The sequence below is a fragment of the Somniosus microcephalus genome, chromosome 9 (assembly GCF_052327205.1).
Source record: "Somniosus microcephalus isolate GS21.2 chromosome 9, FLI_Smic_1.0, whole genome shotgun sequence".
NCBI lineage: Eukaryota > Metazoa > Chordata > Chondrichthyes > Squaliformes > Somniosidae > Somniosus > Somniosus microcephalus.
Genome location: NC_140995.1, coordinates 65,770,739 through 65,797,773, shown reverse-complemented (window position 1 = coordinate 65,797,773; position 27,035 = coordinate 65,770,739). Strand labels below are relative to the sequence as shown.

Below are 27,035 nucleotides of genomic sequence, written 5' to 3'. Positions count from 1 at the left end.
GTAGTGAGTGAGGAGGACATAAAAAACCTGCAAAGGGACATAGACAGGCTAAGTAAGTGGGCAGAGATTTGGCAGATGGAATACAATACTGGAAAGTGTGAGGTTATGCACTTTGGTAGGAAAAATCATAGAGCAAGTTATTATCTTAATGGCAAGAAACTGGAAAGTACTGTAGTACAAAGGGATCTGGGGGTCCTGGTGCACGAAACTCAAAAAGTTAGTATGCAGGTGCAGCAAGTGATTAAGAAGGCCAATGGAATGTTGGCTTTTATTGCTAGGGGGTTGGAATATAAAAACAGGGAGGTATTGCTGCAGTTGTACAAGGTATTGGTGAGGCCGCACCTGGAATACTGCATACAGTTTTGGTGTCCATACTTAAGAAAAGACATACTTGCTCTCGAGTCAGTACAAAGAAGGTTCACTCGGTTAATCCCGGGGATGAGGGGGTGGTCATATGAGGAGAGGTTGAGTAGATTGGGACTCTACTCATTGGAGTTCAGAAGAATGAGAGGCGATCTTATTGAAACATATAAGATTGTGAAGGGGCTTGATCGGGTGGATGCGGTGAGGATGTTCCCAATGATGGGTGAAACTAGAACTAGGGGGCATAATCTTAAAATAAGGGGCTGCTCATTCAAAACTGAGATGAGGAGAAACTTCTTCACTCGGAGGGTGGTAGGTTTGTGGAATTTGCTGCCCCAGAAAGCTGTGGAAGCTACATCATTAAATAAATTTAAAACAGAAATAGATAGTTTCCTAGAAGTAAAGGGAATAAAGGGTTACGGGGAGCGGGCAGGAAATTGGACATGAGTCTGGGTTCGGAATGGTCATGGCCCTGTGGGTAGTGGAGCGGGCCCAGGGGCTGTGTAGCCTTGTTCTGCTCCTACTGTGTTCTAATTCTGTTAGATTTCAGGAGATGGTTTTATTCCTGTTCCTGGCTGGGGTGGAGATCGCTTTTACAGAAGGTAAGTACTGTAGAAAATATAGGGACAGAGTGATCTCCTGGAAGAATTTCGATCGCCTAGATGGGTCGGAGAGGAATTTCCCAGATTTTTTTCTCCCAAATTGGCCATTGGGTCTTTATCTGGTTTTTCGCCTCTCCCGGGAGATCACATGGGTTCGGGTGGATGCAGAGTGATAGAAGATTTGAGGTTAGGATCAGATCAGCCATGATCTTATTGAATGGTGGAGCAGGCTCGAGGGGCCGATTGGCCTACTCTTGCTCCTATTTCTTATGTTCTTATGTTCTTAGTATTTCCTAAATGGTGAAAGATTGGGGAATGCAGATGCTCAAAGGGACCTGGGTGTCCTTGTACATGAGTCACTGAAAGTGAATGTGCAGGTGCAGCAAATCATTAGGAAGGCAAATGGTATGCTGGCCTTCATTACAAGAGGATTTGAGTACAGGAGTAAAGAAGTCTTACTCCAATTATATAGGACCTTGGTGAAACCACACCTGGAGTACTGTGTACAATTTTGGTATCCTTACCCAAGGAAGGATATACTTGCCATAGAGGGAGTGCAACAAAGGTTCACGAGATTGATTCCTGGGATGGCGGGACCATCGTATGAGAAGTAATTGAGTAAACTAGGCCTGTATTCTCTTGAATTCAGAAGAATGAGAGGGGATCTGATTGAAGCATACAAAATTATTACAGAGCTTGATAGGGTGGATGCTGGGAGAATGTTTCCCTTGGCTGGGGAGTCTAGAACCAGGGGCCACAGCCTCGGGATAAAGGGTAGGCCATTCAGGACTGAGATGAGAAGAAATTTCTTCACACAGAGGGTGGTGAATCTTTGAAATTCTCTACCCCAGAGGGCTGTGGAGGCTCAGTCATTTGGGTATATTCAAAACAGAAGTCGATAGGTTTCTGACTAGCAAGGGCATCAAGAGATATGGCGATAAGGCCGGTGAATGGAGTTGAGGCAGAAGATCAGCCATGATCTCATTGAATGGCAGAGCAGGCTCGAAGGGCCAAATGGCCTACTCCTACTTATGTAAATATTTCATAATTCTCAACAAAAATACATTCCATTGAGAAACAAAAACGCCACAGGAAAAGTGATCCAACCATGGCTGACTAAAGAAGTTAAGGATAGCATTAGATTGAAAGAAGAAGCTTATAATGTTGCAAAGAATAATAGTAAGCCTGAGGATTGGGAGAGTTTCAGAAACCAGCAAACGTTGACCAAAAAATTGATAAAAAGGGAGAAAATAGAATGAGAGAAAACTAGCAAGAAATATAAAAGCAGATTGTAAGAGTTTCTACAAGTATGTAAAAAGGAAAAAAGTAACAAAAGTAAACGTTAGAGGCTGAGACAGGAGAAATTATTATGGGGAATAAGGAAATGGCAGAAACATTAAACAAATATTTTGTCTCCGTCTTCACAGTAGAAGACACAAAAAGCATACCAAAAATGGTGGGGAACCAAGGGTCTAATGAGGGTGATTAACTTAATGTAATTAATATAAGTAGCGATAAAGTACTAGAGAAACTAATGGGACTAAAAGCCGACAAATCCCCTGGACCTGACAGCCTACACCCTAGGGTTCTAAAAGAGGTGGCTGAAGAGATAGTGGATGCATTGGTTTTGATCTTCCAAAATGCTCTAGATTTTGGAATGGTCTCAGCGGATTGGAAGGTCGCAAATGTAATGCCGCTGTTCAAGAAAGGAGGGAGAGAAAAAACAGGGAACTACAGGCCAGTTAGCCTGACATCAGTCGTCAGGATAATGCTGGAATCCATTGTTAAAGAAGTGGTATCAAATCACTTAGAAAATCATAACATGATTAGGCAGAGTCAACATGGTTTTATGAAATGGAAATCGTGTTTGACAAATTTATTAGAGTTTTTTGAGGCTGTAACTAGCAGGGTAGATAAAGGGGAACCAGTGGATGTGGTATATTTGGATTTCCAAAACGCATTCGATAAGGTGCCACATAAAAGATTATTACACAAGATTAGGGTTCATGGGGTTTGGGGTAATATGGTAGCATGGATAGTGGATTGGTTAATGGACAGAAAACAGAGAGTAGGGATAAACAGATCTTTTTCAGGTTGGCAGGCTGTAACTAGTGAGGTGCTGCAAGGATCAGTGTTGGGGCCTCAGCTATTTACAATCTATATTAATGATTTAGATGAAGGGACCGTGTGTAATGTAACCAAGTTTGCTGATGATACAAAGCTAGGTGGGACAGTAGGCTGTGAGGAGAACACAAAGAGTCTACAAAGGGATATAGATAGACTAAGTCAGTGGGCAGTAAGGTGGCAGATGGAGTATAATGTAGGGAAATGTGAGGTTATTCACTTTGGTAGGAATAAAAAAAAAGAATATTTTTTAAATGGTGAGAAACTTTCAAATGTTGGTGTTCAGAGATTCGAGTGTCCTCGTGCAAGAAGCACAAAAAGCTAGCATGCAGGTACAGCAAGCAATAAGGAAGGCAAATGGCATGTTGGCCTTTATTGCAAGAGGGTTGGAGTAGAAGAGTAAGGAAGTCTTGCTACAATTGTACAGGGCCTTGGTGAGACCACACCTGGAGTACTGTGCACAGTTGTGGTCTCCTTATCTAAGGAAGGATATACCTGCCTTGGAGGCGGTGCAACGAAGGTTCACTAGATTGATTCCTGGGATGAGAGGGCTGTCCTATGATGAGAGATGGTGTAGAATGGGCCTATACTCTCTGGAGTTTAGAAGAATGAGAGGTGATCTCATTGAAACAGGCAAGATTCTGAAGGGGATTGACAGGGTAGATGCTGAGAGGTTGTTTCCCCTGGCTGGAGTGTCTAGAGCTAGGGGGCATAGTCTCAGGATAAGGGGTAGGCCATTTAAGACTGAGACGAGGAAGAATTTCTTCATTCAGAGGGTTGTGAATCTTTGGAATTCTCTGCTCGAGGGCTGTGGATGCTGAGTCTTTGAGTATATTCAAGGCCGAGATGATAGATTTTTGGACTCTAGGGGAAATCAAGGGATATGGAGATCAGGCGGGAAAGTGGAGTTGAGGTCGATGATCCGCCGTTATCTTATTGAATGGTGGAGCAGGCGCGAGGGGCCGTATGGCCTACTCCTGCTTTTACTTCTTATGTTCAACGATTCAGCTTCCACAGCCCTTTGGGGTAGAGAATTCCAAAGATTCACAACCCTCAGTGAAAAAATGTCTCCACATGTCAGTCCTAAATGGCCGACCCCTTATTCTGAGACGGTGACCCCTGGTTCTAGACTCTCCAGCCAGGGGAAACATCCTCCCTGCATCTACCCTGTCAAGCTCCCTCACAATCTTTCACACCGTTTCAATGGGATTATCCCTCATTCTTCTAAACTCCGGAGAGTCTAGGCCCATTCTGCTCAATCTCTCCTCACAGGACAACCCTCTCATCCCAGGAATCAATCGAGTGAACCTTCGTTGCACTCCCTCCAAGGCAAGTATAATCCTTCCTTAGGTATGGAGACCAAAACTGTGCACAGTACTCCAGGTGTGGGCCCAACAGAGCCCTGTACAATTGCATCAAGACTTCCTTACTCTTGTACTCCAAACCCCTTGCAATAAAGGCCAACATATGATTTGCCTTCCTAATTGCTTGCTGTACCTGCATGTTAACTTTCAGTGATTCGCATACAAGGACACCCAAATCCCTCTGAACAACATTTAATAGTTACTCACCATTTAAAAAATATTCGGTTTTCGTATTCTTCCTAAAGTGAATAACCTCACATTTCCCTACATCATACTCCATTTGCCACCTTCTTATCCACTCATTTAACCCGTCTATATCCCTACTTACTGTGTTGCAGCCACACAAGGTTGTGACCGGTCAACAGTAGAAAGTACTGAGCGACTCCACGCCCTCACTATAAACAGCCGCTCGCCAGTACATATACACAGAGCGGATACCCACCCAGAGGGGCTCGTCCTTCAATACCAGCTGGAACCCTGATTTACAACAATGCCCAGAGCTGAACTTTTTAAATATAAAGAACTTACATTTATATAGTGCCTTTAACAATCTTACGTCACCCCAATTAACAGCCAATGAAATACTACGTAGAATGTACAGCGCAGAAACAGGCTATTCGGCCCAAAAGGTCCATAAGCTCCACAGGCACCTCCCCATCATCTCACCCTATCAGCATAACTTTAGATTCCTTTCTCCCTCATACTTATCTAACTTCCCCTTAAATGCATCTGCGTTATTCACCTCAACCACTCCATGTGCGAGAAAGTTCCACATTCTAACTACGTTCTTTTGAAGTGTAGTCACTGCTGTAATCTGGCGCTACATTGCAATCTAAAAACACTGCCCAAACTGCTCAGTTCCCTTGGTTTGGATCACTTGAGTGCTCACTCACGCCCCATGAGAAGCCTCAGCAGCTACAAGCGAGCTTCCAAAGCTCACATTCTTTTTGCCCAACTGTCAGAACAAAGCCAAATTTACAGCAGCCCTGGACACCACACTGTAGGAAGGACCTCCAGGTTACAGCAGCCTGGACTCCACACTGTAGGAAGGACCTCCAGGTTACAGCAGCCCTGGACACCACACTGTAGGAAGGACCTCCAGGTTACAGCAGCCTGGCCTCCACACTGTAGGAAGGACCTCCAGGTTACAGCAGCCCTGGACACCACACTGTAGGAAGGACCTCCAGGTTACAGCAGCCTGGACTCCACACTGTAGGAAGGACCTCCATGCAGCAGCCCTGGACTCCACACTGTAGGAAGGACCTCCAGGTTACAGCAGCCCTGGACTCCACACTGTAGGAAGGACCTCCAGGTTACAGCAGCCCTGGACACCACTGTAGGAAGGACCTCCATGCAGCAGCCCTGGACTCCACACTGTAGGAAGGACCTCCAGGTTACAGCAGCCCTGGACACCACACTGTAGGAAGGACCTCCAGGTTACAGCAGCCCTGGACACCACACTGTAGGAAGGACCTCCATGCAGCAGCCCTGGACTCCACACTGTAGGAAGGACCTCCATGCAGCAGCCCTGGACACCACACTGTAGGAAGGACCTCCATGCAGCAGCCCTGGACTCCACACTGTAGGAAGGACCTCCATGCAGCAGAGGACACAGCACGCATTCACTGGGATCAATAAGATTTTGTTGGTATGGGTATAAAGGGATATGGAACCAAGTTGGGTAGATGGAGTTATGATACAGATCAGCCATGATCTATTTGAACGACGAAACAGGCTCGAGCAGCTGAATGGTCTCCTCCTGTGTAGCCTGTTATAAGGAAATATGAATACAAAGACTTGGAAAATCAGGGCTGTTTTCATCAGGAGATTATGAGTGATTTGACGAGGTGTTTAAAATTATGAAGGGATGGGACAGGGTAGATAGAGAGACGATTTCCAGTGGTTGCGGGGTCCAGACTGAAGGGATATAGATAAAAAATTAAATGCAAGAGATTTAGGACAGAGCAGAAATCTTTTTTTAATACACAGAACATTGCGAGGCAGTGGAATGCACAACCAGAGACCGTGTCAATGTTTAAGAATAGGTTAGATAGGTGGCTAAAGGAAAGGGATACAGAACAGGGCAGGCACCTAGGAATAGGATACTGCTCGTGTGCAGAATAAACACCAGCATGGACTGGTTGGGCTGAATGGCCTGTTTCCGTGTTGTAATTCTGTGCTGTAACTCTGCAGCATTTTAACATCCACCAGTTACTATTATAGCTTACCTTAGTCGACGTGCAACACAAATTTTGAAAGAACGCCGTGAATCCCAGGGGGTTGTGGCTTGGGGAACAGAACCTGGTCAATGGGGTCAGAATGGTTAATACAAGGGGCGGACAATAAATGCTGACCTTGCCATCAGTGCCCACAACCCCAGAATGAATTAACAAAAAATGTGCACCCTTTATGTTTCCTACATTACAACAGTTACTACACTGCAAAAGAAAAAGTACTTCATTGGCTGTAAAGCGCTTTGGGACGTCCTGAGGTTGTGATAGGCGTTGTATCAATGCAAGTTCTTTCTTTCTTATACCCACGAATCACAGATCACACAGCATAGGACAGAAGCACGATAAATGGCACCAGAGACAAATAATTTACAAGTAAAACATTCCAAGGTGCTTCACAGGAGCGTTATCAAACAAAATTTGACTTCGAGCCACATAAGGAGATATTAGGGCAGATGACCAAACTTGGTCAAAAAGGTAGGTTTTAAGGAGCGTCTTAAAGGAGGAAAGAGGGGTGGAGGGGTTTAGGGAGGGAATTCCAGAGTTTAGGGCCTAGGCAGCTGAAGGCACGGCCAATGGTGGAGCGATTAAAATCAGGGATGGATAAAACCAGGACTTACCTCATATAATGAGAATATTGTGTCTGAAAACTGGAGTAACCCCTTAGTTAGTTCTTCCGTGATTGGACCAATAAAGGCTGGAGCTTTTTAATCTATCTTTAAATAATTTGCGGGTGTGGGCGTCGCTGGCAAGGCTGGCATTTATTGCCCATCCCCGGTTACTCGAGAAGATTGTGATGGGCCTTCTTCTTGAAGTGCTGGTAGCGGTTTGATACAACTGAGTGGCTTGCTGGGCCCACTTCAGAGTCAACCACATTGGTGTGGGACTGGAGTCACATGTGTAGGCCTAGATCAAGTAAGGACAGCAGGTTTCCTTCCCTAAAGGGACATCAGTGAACCGGTTGGGTTTTTTATGACAATTCCGACAGCTTCATGGTCACTTTTACTGAGACCAGCTTTTTATTCCCAGATTTTAAATAACTGAATTAAAATTCTCAAATTGCAACAGTGGGATTTAAACTCACGTTCGCTGGATTACTAATCCAGTAACATAACCGTTATACTCCCGCACCCAGTGCATTTTGAGCCCTGTGTGTTCGGGGGGGGGGGGGGGGGGGGGGGAAAGAGTCGGAGAGATCCTAGCTCAGTAACTGATATACCTATCAATTCATCCAATGAAAAGCGACGAGTTAAGAAAGTAACTATAGGTTTTTATTGGCTAAATAACAGAGCCCACCCTCGTGGGTGATCGGATACAACAAGGAGGAATGCCAGCCAGTCGACTACCTTTATACCTGGGCAGGTAGGTGGAGTCATGGGCGGAGTCAGCAGTGGTCAGCCCAGGTATAGCAGCGTGACAAGAGGCGACCTCGTAGAGTGATACAACAGTGTGAACAGTGATAACCATAGAGTAACGATATAACAGTGATGACTATAGTGTAACGATAGTGAACGATAAAAGTGGTTTACCACATTCACCCCTTGTTTAGATTTGAGTCCGGCGGGGTGAAGTGTACTACCAGTTCTGGTATGTCAGTCTGTCCGGAGGCCTCGTAAGCCTTTCTGATCGTCGCAGCGGCGGTGTTGCATTATCCGGTGTTAATGCTGGTGTCTGCGTGGTCGGCGAAGGCTCGTGGGGTTCCGGCATGCCGTCTACCTGGTCTGGAATTGGGGGGGTGGTGGGGGGGTGAAGGTGGTGTCTCCGGAGTGCCCGAGGGTGCGAGGTCTCGTAAGGAGACTGTGTCCTCCCGCCCGTCTGGGTATGCCACATAGGCGTACTGGGGGTTGGCATGCAGGAGGTCCACCCTCTCGACCAGGGGGTCCGTTTTATGGGCCCTCACGTGCTTTCGCAGCAAGACGGGCCCCGGAGAGGTCAGCCAGGTTGGTAGCGTGGTTCCCGTAGTCGACTTCCTGGGGAAAGCAAACATTCGTTCATGGGGGGTGGCGTTGATGGCAGTGCAAAGTAGTGACCGGGTGGAATGCAGCGCTGCCGGGAGGACTTCCTGCCAGCGGGAGGTTGGGAGGCCCTTAGACTTTAAGGCTAAGAGGACGGCCTTCCATACCGTCGCGTTCTCTCTTTCTACCTGGCCGTTCCCTCGGGGGTTGTAGCTGGTGGTCCTGCTTGCAGCAATACCTCTCGCTAGTAGGAACTGACGGAGTTCCTCGCTCATGAAGGAGGAGCCCCGGTCACTATGTATATAGTTTGGGAACCCGAGCAAGGCGAAGAGGTCGTTCAGGCATTTAATGACCGTGGTACTGGTCATGTCTGGGCAGGGGAAGGCAAAGGGGAAACGGGAGTACTCATCAACAATGTTGAGGAAGTACACATTACGGTCAGAGGACGGGAGGGGCCCCTTAAAGTCGATGCTCAGGCGCTCGAAGGGGCGGGTGGCCTTGATCAGGCTTGCTCTGTCCGGCCTAAAGAAGTGCTGTTTGCACTCGGCACAGGTCTGGCAGTTCCTGGTCATGGTCCTGACCTCCTCGATGGAGTAGGGCAGGTTGCGGGCCTTAATGAAGTGGTAAAGTCTGGTGACCCCGGGGTGGCAGAGGTCGTTGTGGAGGGTCTGAAGTCTATCACTTTGCACGCTGGCGCATGTAATTCGTGACAGAGCATCGGGGGGTTCGTTCAGCTTACCTGGCCGGTACAAGATATCATAATCGTAGGTGGAGAGCTCGATTCTCCACCTCAAGATCTTGTCATTCTTGATTTTGCCCCTCAGCTTGTTATTAAACATAAAAGCGACCGAACGTTGGTCGGTAAGGAGGGTAAATCGTTTGCCTGCCAGGTAGTGCCTCCAGCGTCGTACCGCCTCCACAATCGGCTGGGCCTCCTTCTCGACCGACGAGTGTCGGATCTCAGGGCCCTGTAGGGTCCTTGAGAAGGCGGCCACCGGTCTCCCCTCCTGGTTAAGGGTGGCGGCTAGGGCAAAGTCGGATGCATCGCTCTCGACTTGGATGGGGATGGACTCATCCACTGCGTGCATAGTGGCCTTGGCAATGTCTCCCTTAATGAGAGAGAAGGCTGCGCACGCTTCCTCCGTAAGGGGGAAGGATGTGGACTTCATGAGGGGTCTGGCTTTGTCCACATAATTGGGCACCCATTGGGCATAGTAGGCGAAGAGCCCCAGGGTTCTCTTCAGTGCCTTTGGACAGTGGGGGAGGGGTAGCTCCATGAGGGGGCGCATTCTTTCGGGGTCGGGGCCGATGACTCCGTTCTCTACTACACAGCTGAGGATGGCAAGGCGCGAGGTGTTAAACACACATTTATCCTTATTGTAGGCGAGGTTCAGCCGTTGGGCCGTACGGAGGAATCTCTCCAGATTAACATCGTGGTCCTGCCGGTCGCGGCCGCAGATGGTGACGTTATCTAGATAGGGGAACGTGGCGTGCAGCCCGTTCTGGTCAACCATCCGGTCCATCTCCCTTTGGAAGACCGAAACCCCGTTGGTGACGCCGAAGGGAACCCTAAGGAAGTGGTAGAGGCGGCCATTCGCCTCGAAGGCTGTATACTGGCGGTCCTCAGGGCGGATAGGGAGTTGGTGATAGGCTGACTTAAGGTCGATGGTGGAGAATATCCGGTACTGCGCAATCTGATTGACCATATCAGATATGCGGGGAAGGGGGTATGCGTCCAGCTGGGTGTACCTGTTTATGGTCTGGCTGTAGTCGATGACCAGGCGGTTTTTATTGCCGGTCTTAACGACCACGACCTGGGCACGCCAGGGGCTGGTGCTCCCCTCGATGATGCCCTCCTTCAGGAGACGCTGCACCTCAGAGCTAATGAAAGCTCTGTCCCCGGCGCTGTACCGCCTGCTCTTGGTAGCAACGGGTTTGCAGTCGGGGGTGAGGTTAGCGAACAGGGAAGGTGGCGGGACCTTGAGGGTGGATAGGCCGCAGGTGTTACGCGGTGGGCGGTTTAAAATCTGCTGGTTGTCGACTGTGAGTGGGGGGAGGGGTCCGCCGTATGCTAGCGTGACGCTTTGGAGGTGGGATTGGAAATCTAGGCCTAGTAGGACGGCAGCGCATAGCTGGGGCAGGACGAGGAGTTTAAAATTTTTATACTCCGTACCCTTAACCGACAGGGTCACAACACAGTAGCCGCTGATGTCTGTGGCGTGTGACCTCGATGCCATCGAGATCCGGTTGCGCGTTGGCAGGACAGGGAGGGAGTAGTGGCTCACCGTGTCTGGGTGGATGAAGCTCTCCGTGCTTCCGCTGTCGAACAGGCAGGTCGTGGCGTGGCCGTTTACTTTGATGTCCATCATCGACTTGGACAGGTGATGCGGGCGGGCCTGGTCCAGTGTGACGGAGGCTAGTGTATAGCTGAGCGAGTTGTTGTAGTCTGCGGTTGAGGCGGTAGTCGGGTCTAGAGGCACGGTGGCGGTCAGGCGTGGTGGGTAAAATGGCGTCTCCCACGAGGTTGGACAAAATGGCGGAGAAGATGGCTGCCCCCATAACTCACATGAGGCACTGCTGGTGTCGGTTGCCTGTATCAAAGATGGCCACCCCCCATGACTCACATGTGGGGATGCTGGCCTCTGTTGTCTTGAAGGAAGATGGCCGCCCCCACAGCTTGCATGAGGCACTGCTGGCCTCTGATGATCCACCTCTGCAGGCCTTAGTGAAGTGGCCTTTCTTCATGCAGTTTGAGCAGGTAGAGTTCCTGGCTGGGCAGCGCGGCCTCGGGTGTTTCGCCTGGCTGCAGAAGAAGCAGCTGGCGGCCCGATCGCGGGGGTCCGATGTCGGAGCCGGTACCGGGGGTGGCGGTCTCGATCGGGTCCGGGACGCCGACGCTGAGGTAGGTCCCAGGGGGGTTGCTGCGGGGGGTATCGCGGTCGGGGTCGGTCCCAAGTCCCAGGGTCGCGAGTTACAGTACCTTGAGTATGCCTCGAGGTCCCGATGGGCCACCTCTAGAGAGAGCGAGCGAGGGCTGCAGCTTTGTCCAGGTCGAGGTCCCTTGCTTCCAGTAGTCTTTGCCGTGAGTAGTCGGACCGCAGGCCTTTCACGAAGGCATCGCGGACATTGTCTTCAGTATTTTCTGCCGCCGTTACCGCTTTAAAGTTACAGTCTCTGCTGAGTGCTTGTAGCACCCGTAAAAATTCCTCCACGGGCTCTCCTGGCTGTTGCGGGCGGGATCTTAGGAGGTGTCTGGCATACATGGAATTTACCGGGGTTTGGTACTGTCTTTTCAGCCGGTTGATGGCGTCCTCATATGTTTTAAGGTCCCGGATGAGTGCGAATACTTTAGGGCTCACTTGGGCGTTCAGAACTCTTAGCATGGATTTCTGAGGCACGCCGGATTCTCCCAGGTAGGCTTCGAAGCAGCTCAGCCAGTGTTCGAAGTCGAGGGCTGAGTTTGCTGCCTGTGGGTTTAGATCCAGGTACGGTGGTCTGAGGGCTCGCAGCCAGGCCGGCTGCTGTGGCTGTTGTAGCTGGGCGTCTGGCTGGTCGCTTGGCTGGTTGTTTGACTGCTCAGGTGTCGACATTTTAAAATTTAGCCAATAAAATTGATATACCTATCAATTTATCCAATGAAAAGCGACAAGTTAAGAAAGTAACTATAGGTTTTTATTGGCTAAATAACAGAGCCCACCCTCGTGGGTGATCGGATACAACAAGGAGGAATGCCAGCCAGTCGACTACCTTTATACCTGGGCAGGTAGGTGGAGTCATGGGCGGAGTCAGCAGTGGTCAGCCCAGGTATAGCAGCGTGACAAGAGACGACCTCGTATAGTGATACAACAGTGTGAACAGTGATAACCATAGAGTAACGATATAACAGTGATGACTATAGTGTAACGATAGTGAACGATAAAAGTGGTTTACCACAGTAACCACCTCCAACCCTACAACCCTCCGAGATCTCGGCGCTCCTCCTATTCTGGCCTCCTGCACATCCCATTTTCATAGCCCCACAATTGGCAGCCGTATCTTCAGCTACCAAGGGCCAAGGCTCTGGAATTCCCTTCCTAAACCTCTCCGCTTCTCTCTCCTCCTTTCAGACACTCTTTAAAACCTACCTCTTTGACCACGCTTTTGGTCATCTGCCCCAATATCTCTGCATGTGGCTTGGTGTCAAATTTTGTTTGAAAATGCTCCTGTGAAGCACCGTGGGACATTTTATGCCGTTAAAAGCGCTATATAAATGCAAATTGTTGTTGTTAGTAAAGTTTTTCTTATATAGCAAGGGACACGATAAAAGTACTGACCTTGTGCCAACAACTCTTCACCCAGTTGGATCTCTTCCAGGAAAAACTTCTGCACAGCTTCTGCGTCTTTCAGGTCTGGGAGCTGCAAAGCAAGCGGGGACATACAGGTTACAAAAGCTTTGTTATTCTTCACGGGCTGCATGCTGCGGAGATTGGAGGGGCGTGTGGGTGAGGGGAGCCACTTATTAAGTTGAAGCAGGGCTTTGAGGGGCAGGTGGCCAAGGCTCAGTAGGGGCCGTGAGTTTGGGCACCCCCCCCACCCCATGGATGGAGACACCCAGCTCGAGATGTTCACTTGTCGAGGGGTTCCATCGCTTCTGAATACAATACATTTGACCGGGGACACTCCGTCTCTGCCTCCCTCCTCCGATATTAAAGGTTCGTCGAAACACCAGGAGAGGACCAGGCTTGGTCGCGAGGCTCCGTATGGTGGAATAGCCCACAAGGACACCAGCATGTTAAAGCCGGTGTTAAACCATTTAAAAAACAACTGATTTAACACCAATGGGTAAAACCCGAGCCTCAACAGTTTAGGCTGGTATGAAGAACAGCCACTTGAGAGGGGTAAAAGAGCAGACCCCCCCCCCCAAACACACATCCTGCACTCGGGCAAGGAACTAACGCTTCGGAACAGAACGTCCACTGAAAAGAAAATAGGCAGGAAGGAGGAATCGCCTGGGAGGGGTTGGGAGAAGAGGTAAAATCCCACCTACTTACCAATGAAACTAACGAGGAGCATCCGCCCCAGCCCAGACCCCTCCCCACCACTGACACCTCACCTCCCCACCCTGTTTTTTTTTTGGCAGTGCGGCCCATTCAAATTATCGCACATGCGCGGTGTTTTCCATTATAAAGCCGTTGAGCGGCCTGCGCAGGACCTCCAGATCACTGCACAGCTTAACAGGAACATTGCACCCCATGCCTCACCCGACCGGGCGAGTTGCAAACTTCCCTCAAAGGCTCGGAGCCGACATCGGCACTCGGTGTGACAGAGACTCTGCCGCACAGTTACTGAACCTTGCACAACGCGGGCCACAAACAACGCCCGATTCCTTCCTCCCAGGTCCCACTGTGTCGCCAGTATCTGCACTGAAAAAGGGAAACAATCTCACCCCCCACCCCCAGCCTATGGAAATGCCCATCGACAGTTCAATGCTCCTTTACAGAGTTTGTCAGAGAGGTGAAATAGTGAAAAGCACAAATGAAGCTCGGCACTTTGGAGTTCTCTGGAACTTTCATTTAGCATTCCTTCGTGTCCTGGACGTTGAGATACAAAATCCACCAGGGGTATGAAGGAATGCAGCTTTGTGAGTGGGCAGCCCACACATCCCTACCCACAGCTCCTCCACACCTAGCACACAGGACTGTAATGGGGAGCAACCGACACTGCAATGGGGGGGGGGGGGATGAGCAATGCCCTGTACACAAGGGGCTGTGCTGCTCACATCCTCTGCATTTCAAAAATCACAACCCGCACAGTGGCACGCTCGATCCGCTAACACTTACCCGCGGGAGTCCAGCCTTTTCTCTGGCGAGTCTCTGCTTCCTCCTTCCTGTAAAGTGCAGAGGAAGATTTGAAGGTGTGAGGTGCTCTCATTAATACAGGGTCACTGCACAGGTTCAACGCTAGCGCTGCACCTCTGGTGGAGCAGAGTGATTAGAAAGCCATTTCAGCGTGGCACCTGCTACAGGGGATCTGTGACCTGCGTGAAGAGGGCAAGCAACGGTGTGTCTTAATCAATCAGATTGAAGTATCCTTACTGAGGCATGCAGAGTCCAAACCAGGAAGTGTCAGTTAGAATATTTAATTCATTGCCAAATCAGGTACCGAAAGCAAAATAAAGAGAGGGGAAGAACGCTTGGATTGAGAGAGATAAAAGAGAAAGAAAGAAAACGATTTTTTAAAACGTATTTAAATTTTTTTAAATCTCCAATAATTAAAATCTGAAGGAATGTGACTCCACACTTGTAAAAGTTAATTTTTGGCCAGAGGTGTTGTTTGGCAGGAATTAATACTTAGCACGCCATAAAAAATTCACTTACACTTGAATGGACAAGCCCAACCTCTTTCTGGCGGGTTTAGTCTGTATCTATCACGTACAGACTGCCACGTGTTTCAATGGTGAGCCTCTCAGCGAAATACCGTTACAGCGAAGTCTCTGGAGGAGCCGGGTAACTTGGACAGCAACTCCCGATTTCCGCATTTAACTGCACATATGTGGTTGCTGGAAGTTACTGTCCGATTTACTCCTTAATAACGGTGAGTACCGATAGCATCACTGTTATTCCCATCGCAAAATCCAGGCCAATATCTGCACTGAAAAGGAAAAACAATCTCCCCCCCACCCCCCCGAGCTATGGAAATGCCCATCGACAGTTCAATGCTCCTTTACAGAGTTTGTCAGAGAGGTGAAATAGTGAAAAGCACAAGTGCAGCTCGGCACTTTGGAGTTCTCTGGAACTTTCATTTAGCATTCTTGTGTGTCCTGGACGTTGAGATACAAAAACCACCAGGGGGTTTAAGAGAATGCAGCTTTGGGAACGGGCGGCCCACACAACCCTACCCACAGCTCCTCCACACCTAGCACACAGGCCTGTAATGGAGAGCAACCAACGCTGCAATGGCAAGTCTCTGATTCCTCCTTCCTATAAAGTGCAGAGGAAGAGTTGAAGGTGTGAGGTGCTCTCTCATTGAGACAGGGTTCAATGCACGCGCTGCACCTCTGGTGGAGCAGAGAGACAGGTAAGGGGGAGCACGTTTATATAATCTTATACAGCACAAAAGGAGGCCATTGAGGCACTCTCAAGGAATCCACACTGAGCATGGTTGGGGAGGGGGTGCAACCAGAGTGAGCTCCCTCCACGACCCTGCCCAGTAAAGGAAAAAGCAGCAGCTTGAGGGGGTGCAGTTGCCCAGTGAGGGTGGATCTGTGTGGAGTGTGAGCAGGAGTCCGGGAGGATATGGGGCGGGGGGCCGGGAAGGGAGGGCGGGGGGTTGAGGAGGCTGTGGCCAGTGCAGCATGACAGGAATTGGGAGGGGTAGTGCAAGTGGTCCAGGGATTGGGGGTGCAGAGCATCCAGTGGTGAGGGGAGGGTGGTGGGTGGTGCAGAGGGTCCGGGGGTGAGGGGTGGTGCAGAGGGTCTGGTGGGGGGTGCAGATGGTCCAGGGGTGCAGAGGTTCCCGGTGGTGGGGGGTGCAGAGGGTTCGGGTTTGTGGGGGGGGGGGGGGGGGGGGGAAGGAGGGGTGACCAGGGGTGGATGCTGGGGGTCCGGGGAGGGGGGGGTTCAGGTGGATGCTGGGGATCAGGGGGGTGATATGGGGGGGGGGGGGGTGACGCTGGGGGTCCAGGGAGGGGGGGTGGATGCTGGGGGTCAGAGACGGGGACGGGTGGATGCTGGGGGTCCGGGGACGGGGGGGTGGATGCTGGGGTCCGGGGAGGGGGGGTGGCGTGGCGGGGGTCAGGGGACGGAGGGGTGATTGGGGAGGGGGGGGGGGTGGTTGCTGGGGGTCCGGGGAGGAGGGAGGGGGTGGATGCTGGGGGTCCGGGAATGACAACCAAAAACTCCCATTCCTACTGGGAGAGGAGAGAAGCTGTATAACACTGGCGGCACACTATGTTACAGCTTGCCATGAACAGAGGGACAACCAGTAAACTAAGAAAAGAATATATATAAACAATGCGAATGTATATTTATACACTCAGGGATATACCTGTTTATACACTGTATGAATAGAACTGCGTTTATGTGCTAAACCATAAATGTATTTTGATGCTTTGGCAACATAAGATGTAACTTATCATGCCAATAAAGCGATTTGAATCGTGAATCGGATGCTGGGGGGTGGATGCTAGGGGTCCGGGGAGGGTGGGTGGATGCTGGGGGTCTGGGGAGCGGGGGGATGCTGGGGGTGGATGCTGGGGGTCCGGGGGGTGGGTGGATGCTGGGGGTCCGGGGAGGGGGTGGATGCTGGGGGTCCGGGGAGGGGGGGTGGATGCTGGGGGTCCAGGGAAGGGGGGTGGATGCTAGGGGTCCGGGGAGGGTGGGTGGATGCTGGGGGTCCGGGGGGGGGGGGGGGGGGGGTGGATGCTGGGGGTCCAGGGGGTGGGTGGATGCTGGGGGTCCGGGGAGGAGGGTGGTGGATGCTGGGGGTCCGGGGAGGGGGCTGCTGGGGTCCGGGGACAGGGGGGGTGGATGCTGGGGTCCGGGGAAGGGGGGGGGTGGATGCTGGGGTCCAGGGAGAGGGGGGGGGGTGGATGCTGGGGTCCGGGGAGGGGGGTGGTGGTGGATGCTAGGGTCCGGGGACGTGACTGGGGTCCGGGGATGGGGAGGGGGTGGTCCGGGGAGGGGAGGGTGGATGCTGGGGGTCCGGGGGGGGGGGGGGGAGATGATGGGGGTCCGGGGGGGGGGGATGATGGGGGTCCGGGGATGGGGGGGGGTATGACGGGGGTCCGGGGATGGGGGGAGGGGGGGGGGATGCTGGGGGTCCGGGGAGGGGGGGAAGGGGGGGATGCTGGGGTCCGGGGGGGGGGGGGGGTGCAGGGGCTCCGGGTGTTGCTCCCTCTGACTGCGGCACCTTGCAGCACGTGCGCCGACCTCTACAGAAGGCGGGCCGGATCCGGCAGGGTGACGTGCGGCCACTGACCCCGCGCTGCCCCCGGGGCCTGCTCCAGATACTCACGCTCCCGCAGCCTGTTCTTGAAGTCCGGGTCGCTCCGCCGCTTGCGGTCGAAGTAGATGCAGTAGCCGATGAAGAGGGCGCCGCACAGCCCCGCCGCGATGGCACTCGTCTTGCCCGCCATTATTCTCCACCGGGGGTTGGTTGCGAGGCTGCTCGCTCTCTGTGTCTCCGGGCAATCTAACGGGGGTTGGCAGGGGGACCAGCTGGGCTTCACGCGGTGCCGCCCGCCGCCATGACCCTCAACTCGATCTCCCTCGCCACAGCAGGAAAGGACCCTGCGGCCTCCGCGTCATCGCCCTGCGCCTACGCTCTGAGGTGTCCGCGCAACTGCCCAAGAGCAGCTGCATGAGCAACTTCTATACAGCTCAGTCCAATTTGAAGAAAAAGCACCTTGTGTAAGATGAAAAATAAATATTAAAGCATTGTCGAGCACTCAGATACACCATTCGAATTCAATTCATCAATTTAGAATTACATGCATTTTGGAAGGAAGAATGAGATGCGCTATAAACTAAAGTGGGTGCATGAACAGAGACCTGGGGTTTCATGTACATAGGATATACGGCATAGAAATAGGCCCCACACGAGCCTCCTGTCTTTCCTCATCTAATTCTATCAGCGTAACCCTCTATTCCATCCTCCCTCATATGCTTGTCCAACCTCCCCTTAAATGCATCTATACTGTTCGCTTCAACCACTCCCTGTGGTAGCAAGTTCCACATTCTCACCACTCTGGGTAAAGAAGTTTCTTCTGAATTCCCTATTGGATTTCTTGGTGACGATCTTAGTTTGATGGCCTCTAGTTATGCTCTTCACCACAAGTGGAAACATTCTGTTACCACTCTTATCAAAATTTTTCATAATTTTGAAAGACCTCTATTAGGTTACCCCCAGCTGTTTTTCAACAGAAAAGCGACCCAACCTGTTCATCGTTTCCTGATATGTATACCCTTGCATTTCTGGTATCAGCCTTGTAAATCTTCCCTGCACCCTCTCCAGTGCCTCTATATCTTTTTTATAATATGGTGACCAGAACTGTATGCAGTACTCTAAGTGTGGTCTAAACCAAGGTTCGATACAGGTTTAGCATAATTTCCCTACTTTTCAATTCTATCCCTCTAGAAATAAACCCTAGTGTTTGGTTTGCTTTTTTTATGGCTTTACTAATCTGTGTCGCAACTTTTAGTGATTTCATCATGGAAATTTACAGCACAGAAGGAGGCCATTCAGCCCATCTTGTCCATGCCAGCCGACAAAGAGCTATCCATCCTAATCCCACTTTCCAGCACTTGGTCCGTAGCCTTGTAGGTTATGGCACTTCATGTGCATATCCAAGTACTTTTTAAATGTGATGAGGGTTTCTGCCTATACCACCCTTTCAGGCAGTGAGTTCCAGACCCCCACCACCCTCTGGGTGAAAAGATTTCTCCTCAAATCCCCTCTAAACTTCCAACCAATTACTTTAAATCTATGCCCCCTGGTTATTGACGCTTCTGCTAAGGGAAATAGGTCCTTCCTATCCACTCTTTCTAGGCCCCTCAGAATTTTATACACCTCAATTTGGTCTCCCCTCAGCCTCCTCTGTTCCAAAGAAAACAACCCCAGCCTATCCAATCTTTCCTCATAGCTAAAATTCCCCAGCCCAGGCAACATCCTCGTAAATCTCCTCTGCACCCCCTCTACTGCAATCACATCCTTTCTGTAATGTGGTGACCAGAACTGCACGCAGTAGTCTAGCTGCGGCCTAATTAGTGTTTCATACAGTTCAAGCATAACCCCCCCTGCTCTTATAGTCTATGCCTCGGCTAATAAAGGCAAGTATCCTGTATGCCTTCTTAACCACCTTATCTACCTGTCCTGCTACCTTCAGGGATCTGTGGACATGCACTCCAAGGTTCCTCTGATCTTCTGCACTTCTCACTGTCCTACCATTTATAGTGTATTCCCTTGCCTTGTTAGCTCTCCCCAAATGCATTACCTCACACTTCTCCAGATTGAATTCCATTTGCCACTGTTCTGCCCACCTGACCAATCCACAGCTTTCTTCTTCATTATCAACCACACGGCCAATTATTGTATCATCTGCAAACTTCTTAATCATACTTCCTACATTCAAGTCCAAATCATTGATATATACCACAAAAAGCAAAGGATCCAGTACTGAGCCCTGCAGAACCCCACTGGAAACAGCTTTTCAGTCACAAAAATACCCTTTGTTTCCTGCCTCTGAGCCAATTTTGGATCCAACTTGCCACTTTGCCTTGGATCGCATGGGCTTTTACTTTCATGGCCAATCTGCCATGCGGGACCTTATCAAAAGCCTTGCTAAAATCCATACAGACTACATCAAACGCACTACCCTCATCGACCCTCCTTGTTACCTCCTCAAAAAATAGTGTATTTGTACTCCTAGATCCCTTTGTTCCTCTACCCCACCTAGTTATGTGACCTCCCCATTCTTCCTACCAAAATGTAATACCTCACATTTATGTGTTGAATTTATTTTCCTATTATATGCCCATTCTGCAAGTATATTAATGTCCTCCTGTAACTTGTTGCAGTCCTCCTCAGTATTGATTATCTCCCCCCCAATTTGGTGTCATCCGCAAATTTAGAAATTGTGTTTTTGATTCCCAAGTCTAAATCGTTAATGTAAATTGTGAACAGCAGTGGTCCCAGCACTGATCCTTGTGGAACACCACTGCCCACCTTCTGCCACTGTGAATAGTAACCCTTTACCCCTACTCTCTGCTTTCTGTCCTGAAGCCAGCCAGCGATCCATTCTGCTACTTGTCCCCTGACTCCGCATTCTCTGACCTTGTTCATCAGGCTAAGGTGGCGGAAGTTGAGAAGGCTGTTAAAAAGCACACAGGATCGGTGGCTTTATAAATAGAGGCAGAGAGTATAAGAGCAAGGAAACTATGCTAAAACCTTAATAAAACACTGGTTAGGCCTCAGCTGGGCACCACACTTTTACGCATCAAGTTATGATGATCTGGAATGCGCTGCCTGAAAGGGTGAAGGAAGCAGATTCAATATTAACTTTCAAAAGGAACTTGAAAAGGAAAAAAGTGTGCAGGGCTATGGGGAAAGAGCTGGGGAGTGGGACTAATTGGATAGCTCATCTGCATGATTCTATCTTTGTCTTGTCTTTAATTCCTGACCAAAAGGGATCTGCTTTTTTTTCCCCAACCTATCACTGGTCTAACATTTTAAAACTTGAGTTTCCATTGCTTCAAGTTTGCCACATACAATGCAGCTTCTCCCAGCTCCTCAGAGTCCAGCCACACTCTCTCTCTCTCTTGGTGGAGCCGAGCTCTCCGATCGGAGTGGCCACCTTTTGAGTCAGCTGCCAGAAAATGGCTCCTCACAGGTCGATTTCAAATTCTTATCCGTTGTCAAATTTGTGGAGAGACTAGAGAAGATGGCATTGTTCTCCTTCGAGCAGAAAAGATTAAGGGGAGATTTAATAGAGATGTTCAAAATTGTGAGGGGTTTTGATGGAGTAGGTAGGGAGAAACTGTTTCCACTGGCAGGAGGGTCTGTAACCAGAGGACAGACCCTTAAGGTAATTTGCAAGAACCAGAGGGAAAATGAGAATTTTTTTACTCAATGAGTTATAGTCTGGAATACACTGCCTGAAAGGGTGATGGAAGAAGATGCAATAATAACTTACAAAAGGGAATTGGATAAATACTTGAAAAGGAGAAATTTACAGGGCTATGGGAAAAGAGCAGGGGAAGCTATCCAATTGGATAGCTTTCAAAGAGCCAGCACAGGCACAATGGGCTGAATGGCCTCTTTCTGTGTTGTATAATTCTATGATCTCTCTATAGCCTTGCCACCTCCTACCTTATGGATCCCTCTCCTACCTTCTGTCCCTGGAGGCACGTTGTGCTCTTTTAACACTGGGCTTCACTTCACTCCTCAGAACCTCCATTTAACAAAACAACTTGCATTTCTATAACGCATTTATCATAGGAAAACATCCTGAGGCGTTTTTATTCGGTCAGGTGGCCAAAAGCTTGGTCAAAGAGGTAGGTTTTAATGAGCGACTTAAAGGAGAGAGACATAGAGGTCTAGGGAGGGAATTCCGGAGCTTAGGGCCCAGGCAGCTGAAGGCACGACCGCCAATTGTGGGGTGATGGAAATTGGGAATGTGCAAGGGGCCAGAATTGCAGGAATGCAGAGATCTCAGAGGCTTATAGGGCTGGAGGATATTACAGAGTGGATGGGGTGAGGCCATGGAGGGATTCGAACACAAGAATGAAAATTTTAAAATCAAGGAGTTCGTGGCCCGGGAGACAATGTTGGTCCCTCCTGTGCTTTCAATTCCCCACCCGCACCCTCCATTCCCTATTTCAGTCTCATTCCCTTCCCCCATACCTGGTACGCACTATATCCTGTTCCTCCTTATTGTACAGCTCTGAAACACCTTCTAGGAGGCGAAGAGTGCTGTATCATTGCAGCTTCTTGTTGAGACATCTTCAAGCTCTACTACCAATTGAGGTGGGTGTGAACAAAAGGGCAGAGTCAGGGGATCGAGGTGCACAGATTGGGATATGAGGTGAAGGAGGTAGGGTGGGGAGTGAGGAAGAGTTTGAATTTGAAGCACTGGGGGATGGTGCCATAGGAGGACAGGGGCAATGAGTGAGTGAGACTCGGTGTGGGATAGGTTGCAGGCAAAAAAAAACTCGCATTTATATAGAATTTAGAACAGCAGTGGGAAACATTAAAAACATTGATTAAGAGAGTTCAGGAGAAATATATTCCACTGAAAAACAAGAACAAACTAGCCAATAATGAAACACCATGGTTGAATAAAGAGATAAGGGTAAAACTGACACTAAAGAAAAAGGCATACACTGACAATAAATGTGAGGATGACAAGAGGTTAGGAAAGAAGTAAAAAAAAAGAAAGCAAAGAGGAACTACAAAATTAAATTATCAAGGAATATTAAAACAAATAGTAAAGTATTCAATAGACACATATAATAACATAAGAAAAATCAGGTTAGGAATAGGGCCATGAAGGGATGCACAAGCTAAACTCACAGGCAATGATAGCAAAATGGCAGAAATATTGAATAGTTAGTTTGCCTCAGTATTTACCAGGATAATTAACAAGGTGGGCATGACATTAGGAGAGATCAAAAAAGATATAATTAAATTTAAGGTCGAATTAGAGATAATTGATAAACTAATCAAACTTAGAGAGGATAAGACCCCAGGTCCAGATCGATTGCATCCGCGCATATTAAAAGAAGTTAGGGAAGAGATGGGAGAGGCACTATTACATATATATATGAAAATTCATTAGAAAATGGAAAAGTGCCAGAGGACTGGAGGACAGCTAATGTGATAACTAAAGATAGAACAAATCCAGGGAACTATAGACCAGTTAGTTTAACATCAGTGGTAGGAAAGGTAATGGAATCCTTACTCAAAAGATGTAATAGAAAAACATCTAGAAATGAAAATATAAGTTTTCAAAAGGCAAGGTCATGCTTGACCAACCTTACTGAATTCCTTGAAGTAACTGAAATGGTAGAGAAGGGTAATGCAGTAGATGTAATATATTTGGGTTTTCAAAATGCCTTTGATAAGGTACCGTATTGTAGACTCATGTCTAAGGTCAGAGCACGTGGAGTCAGGGGACAGGTAACAGAATGGATAGCAAGCAGGCTATAAAACAGAAAACAGAGAATAGGGGGTTAAGGGTAGTTACTCAGACTGGCAAAAGGTGGGAAGTGGTGTTCCACAGGGATCGGTGCTGGGATCACTGTTGTTCACAACTTACATTAATGATTTCGACTTGAAAATCGGAAGTACAATTTCAAAATTTACAGATGACACCAAATTAGGGGGTGTGGTTAATACTGAGGAAGACTGCGACAAAATACAAGATGACATTAATAAACTTGCAGAATGGGCATGTAAGTGTGAGGTGGTGCATTTTGGTAGGAAGAATGAGGAGGTCACATACTGCTTGGATAATAAGTCTAAATGGGGTAAAGGATCAAAGGGATCTAGGGATACAGATACACGAATCACTAAAAGTAGCAACGCAGGTTAATAAGGCCATAAAAATAGAAAACCAAGTACTGAGGTTCATTTCTAGAGGGATAGAATTGAAAAGCAGAGAAGTTATGTTAAGCTTGTATTGAACCTTGGTTAGACCACACTTGTAAGTACTGAGCACAGTTTTGGTCTCCATATTATAAAAAGGATATTGAGGCATTGGAGAAAGTACTAGGATGACATCAGAACTGAGGTTATAACCATCAGGAAAGACTGAATATGCTGAAGGGTGACCTGATAGAGGTCTTTAAAATTATGTAAAGGTTTGATAGGGTAGATGTGGAGAAAGGGTTTCCACTTGTGGGGGGAGTCCAAAACTAGGGGCCATAAATATAAGATAGTCATTAATAAATCATAGAAACATAGAAGATAGGAGCAGGAGTAGGCCATTTGGCCCCTCGAGCCTGCTCCGCCATTCAATGCGATCATGGCTGATCATCCAAATTCAGTACCCGGTCCCTGCTTTCTCCCCATACCCCTTGATCCCTTTAGCCTTAAGAAATATATCCAACTCCTTCTTGAATATATTTAATATGTATTGGCCTCTACTGCCTTCTGTGGTAGAGAATTCCACAGATTCACCACTCTCTGGGTGAAGAAATTCCTCATTTCTGTCCTAAATGGCCTAAACCTTATCCTTAGACTGTGACCCCTGGTTCTGGACTCCCCAACCATCGGGAACATCCTTCCAGCATCTAGTCTGTCCAGTCCTGTCAGAATTTTATAAGTTTCAATGAGATCCCCTCTCATTCTTCTAAACTCCAGCGAGTACAAGCCCAATCGACCCAATCTCTCCTCATACGTCATTCCTGCCATCCCAGGTATCAGCCTGGTGATTCTTCGCTGAACTCCTTCCATGGCAAGAACATCCTTCCTCAGATAAGGTGACCAAAACTGCACACAATACTCAAGATGTGGTCTCACCAAGGCCCTGTATAACTGCAGCAAGACATCCTTGTTCCTGTACTCAAACCCTCTCGCTACGAAGGCCAACATGCCATTTGCCTTCTTAACCGCCTGCTGCACCTGCATGCTTACCTTCAGCGACTGGGGCACAAGGACACCCAGGTCTCGTTGCACTTCCCCTTCTCCCAATCTATTACCATTCAGATAATAATCTGCCTTCCTGTTTTTGCCACCAAAGTGGATAACCTTGCATTTATCCACGTTATATTGCATCTGCTATGCTTCTGCCCAATCACCCAACCTGTCCAAATCATCCTGGAGTTTCTCAGCATCCTCCTCACAGCACACACGCCCACCCAGCTTTGTGTCGTCTGGGGCCCAGCGGTAGACCGATCCCTGTGGTACCCCACTAGTCACTGCCTGCCACTTGGAAAAAGACCCATTTATTCCAACTCTTTGCTTTCTGTCTGCCAACCAGTTCTCTATCCAAGTCAATACCTTGCCCCCAATCCCATGTGCCTTAACTTTACACGCTAATCTCTTATGTGGGACCTAATCGAAAGCCTTCTGAAAGTCCAAATACACCACATCCACTGGTTCTCCCTTATCTATTTTACCAGTTACATCCTCAAAAAATTCCAGTAGATTAGTCAAGCACGATTTACCTTTTGTAAATCCATGTTGACTTTGTCCGATCCTGTCACTGTTTTCCAATAGAAATTCAGGAGAAACTTCTTTACCCAATGAGTGGTAAGAATGTGAAGTGCGCTACCACAAGGAGTAGATGAAGCGAATAGCATAGATGCATTTAAGGGGAAGCCTGATAAGTACATGAGGGAGAAAGGAATAGGATATGCTGATAAGGGTAGATGAAAAGGGGTGGGAGGAGGCTCATGTGGAGCATAAACGCCAGCACAGACCAGTTGGGGCGAATCGCCAGTTTGTGTTGTAGACTCAATGTAATATTAATAAACTTGCAGAATGGGTGTGTAATTGGCAAATGATTTTCAATATAGATAAGTTTGAGGTGGTGTATTTTGGCAAGAAGAATAAGGAGTCCACATATAGCTTGGAAAATAAGAGGCTAAATGTTGTAGAGGAGCAAAAGAATCTAGAGGTAGATACACAAAACACAAGTAGTGACACAGGTTAATAAGGCCATTAAAAAAAAAGCAAACCAAGCACTAGTGAGATAGAATTGAAAAGCAGAGAGGTTATGTTAAACTTGTACAGAACCTTGATTAGACCACACTTGGAGTACTGTGCACATTTCTGGTCTTTATAGTATAAAAAGGATATAGAAGCACTGGAGAAGGTGGAAAAAAGATTTACAAAGATACCAGAACTAAGAAATTATACCTATCAGGAAAGAATGAACAAGCTGGGGCTCTATTCTCTATAAAAGAGGACGAGGGGTGATCTTTAAGTTTATGAAAGGGTTTGATAGGGGAGACAGAGATGTTTCCACTTGTGTGGGAGACCAAAACTAGGGGCCATCAATATAAGAGTCACTAATAAATCCAATAGGGGATTCAGAGTGGTGAGAATGTGGAACTCACTACCACAGGGAGTGGTTGAAGCAAATAGCATAGATGCATTCAAGGGGAAGCTAGATAAACACGAGTGAGAAAGGAATAGAAGGAAATACTGATGGGGTGAGATGAAGAGGGGTGGGAGGAACCTCGTGTGGAGTATAAACACCGGCATGGAACATTTGGGCTGTACGGCCTGTTTCTGTGCTGTACATTTGATGTATCGCACCTTTCACGACCTCAGGACGTTTCAAAGCGCTTTACAGCCAACAAAGTACTTTTTGTAGTGGAGTCACTGTTGTAATGTAGGAAACGTGGCAGCCAATTTGCTCACAGCAAGATTCCACAAACAGCAATGTGATAATGACCAGATAATCTCGTTTTAGTAATGTTGGTTGAGAGATAAATACTGGCCAGGACGCCCCTGCTCTTCTTCGAATAGTGCTGTATGATCTTTTACGTCCATCTGAGAGCAGACGGCGCCTCAGTTTAACGTCTCATCGGAAAGACGGCCCCTCTGAGTGCAGCACTCCCTCAGCACTGCACTGAGTGTGTCAGCCTAGATTATGTGCTCAGGTCTCTGGAATGGGGCTTGGACCCACAACCTTCTGGCGAAAGTGCTACCCACTGAGCCACAGCAGATGATGCATTCAAGCCTACTTAAATGAACAACTGATAAAAGAATAAAATGTTTTGAGAGAATAAAATCTCCATGTACAAACCCCTTTTCTATATTTCCCTACAATAGTTGTCCTTGCTAAATGAATAAAATGTTTAAACGCAAAAGTCTGGATTTATTCACTGAAGTCTTGTACTGTCTCACTAGACCCGAAGTGTTCAGTCCATTTTGCCAATCAAGGATAAGCACTTTTTACAATTGATT

At 48.5% G+C, this 27,035-nt stretch overlaps 1 protein-coding gene and 2 non-coding genes across 3 annotated transcripts in view; all 3 read right to left on the bottom strand.

Annotated features, from left to right (window-relative positions):
* The window catches only part of LOC147112440 (mitochondrial import receptor subunit TOM20 homolog), a 33,699-nt gene extending 15,761 nt beyond the window's left edge, over positions 1-17,938 (bottom strand). Inside the window, exons 1-3 of the mRNA XM_085996723.1 lie at positions 17,634-17,938; positions 14,459-14,505; positions 12,953-13,034 (exon numbers count right to left, since the gene is read on the bottom strand). Of these exons, the coding sequence (XP_085852849.1) occupies positions 12,953-13,034; positions 14,459-14,505; positions 17,634-17,754 (250 nt within the window). The 5' untranslated portion in view covers positions 17,755-17,938. The remainder of the gene's footprint in view (positions 1-12,952; positions 13,035-14,458; positions 14,506-17,633) is intronic.
* On the bottom strand, positions 14,120-14,255 carry LOC147112442 (small nucleolar RNA SNORA14). Its single transcript, XR_015079666.1, has one exon. It is a non-coding gene; the product is annotated as a small nucleolar RNA SNORA14 (small nucleolar RNA).
* On the bottom strand, positions 15,349-15,485 carry LOC147112441 (small nucleolar RNA SNORA14). Its single transcript, XR_015079667.1, has one exon. It is a non-coding gene; the product is annotated as a small nucleolar RNA SNORA14 (small nucleolar RNA).
* Positions 17,939-27,035: the final 9,097 nt, after the last annotated feature.